Consider the following 1,292-nt stretch of genomic DNA (forward strand, 5'->3'; position numbering starts at 1 on the left):
GGGGGGGTGTTGGAGAGGGACGATGAAGAAAAAAGACAGAGTAGATCCATGAAAAATAGGCAGAAAAAAAACCCCACAATGTTACATTGTCCAATCCAATTTTTTGAGGACAGAGGGAATCTTTGGTTTACACACACCGTAAACAGTTATTTTCTTTTAAGAATTCTAAGAATTCTTCTGGAGCAAGTTAGGAAAACAAAAAAAACACACAAAACAAACAAACAAACAAACAAACAAAAACCATTCTCCCCAAATTCTTACTCCACAATAAATCCGATTTTCTCAAAGTGTATTCTAAAAATTCCCAGAATATTCTTCTCAATTATTGGCGCGCTGATGATCGCGGGCACCGTAGTTGACGTCGTTTTCGTCCAGTGGCCAGCCTGGGAGGCTGAGAGAGTCAAGTCACGTGGTTCCCCCCACGAGGAAAGCACGCCGTTTGAAGGACACGAACCCAAAAAATTGGGGCGAGACAAGCCGGGACAAGAGGACTGGGTAGGGGGGACGTCTGCTCTCTTGGGGCGATCCATGAACTATGCACCGCCGAGTCCATTTTGGGGTGAGTAAGGGAAAAATGACGATTTCCTTTTTCCTTCCTCTGGTATCCTTAGGATGGCGAGGGGAGGTGCAGGTTTGGGTCATGTGCTAAATGTGTGGCGTCTGTGATAGACATGTCATGTTGTTCTAGGACTTTAAAAACCCCATCCAGCCAGGCCTTTCTTAGTCTTCCTCTTGATTTGAAGCCGGATTCACGGGTGTGGTAAGCTCTTGCTCTAGTTGTTTCTGGGGCATTCTGGTTAGATTTCCAAACCATTAATTGACTCTTTGACGCTCAATAAAATTTATTGCCAGTGGTATTCCGGTGTGAAGGAATATGGTCTCATTCCTTAAGAGGTCTCTTCTACTCGAAGTGACATTGGGGGTTTTGCAGAGACACCTCATTTCGCATGCATTGATTTTTCTTTCTTGTGCTTTGTTTAGGGACCATGTTTGGCACTTCAATGTTAAGGGTGGTAGGAAGAGATGCTATTAATAAGCTTAGATTTCACTTCCGTTGGGATGTTCTTATGTCTAAGCAGGGGTGCTAGCTGGTAGGTCACTGCATTTGCCTTCTTAGTTCTTGTTTCTATATTTTTGTCCATACGCCCATCTTGTGTGAAGATGCTTCCCAAATATAATGATGTTGATGATGAGGAAACATGAAATAAATTGGGATATGGTATAGGTTTAACGCCCCTGTCAACACTGTTAGGTTGTTAAAGAGGTGGGATCTCCGAACGGACTGAGTCAAG

At 43.6% G+C, this 1,292-nt stretch overlaps 1 protein-coding gene across 1 annotated transcript in view; it reads left to right on the forward strand.

The window, feature by feature from the left end:
- The window catches only part of LOC101851921, a 3,630-nt gene extending 2,860 nt beyond the window's left edge, over positions 1-770 (forward strand). The window contains exon 2 of the mRNA XM_013091184.2: positions 309-770. Within this exon, the coding sequence (XP_012946638.1) occupies positions 309-567 (259 nt within the window). The 3' untranslated portion in view covers positions 568-770. The remainder of the gene's footprint in view (positions 1-308) is intronic.
- Positions 771-1,292: the final 522 nt, after the last annotated feature.

The sequence above is a fragment of the Aplysia californica genome, unplaced genomic scaffold, assembly GCF_000002075.1.
Source record: "Aplysia californica isolate F4 #8 unplaced genomic scaffold, AplCal3.0 scaffold02754, whole genome shotgun sequence".
Classification (NCBI taxonomy): Eukaryota; Metazoa; Mollusca; class Gastropoda; order Aplysiida; family Aplysiidae; genus Aplysia; species Aplysia californica.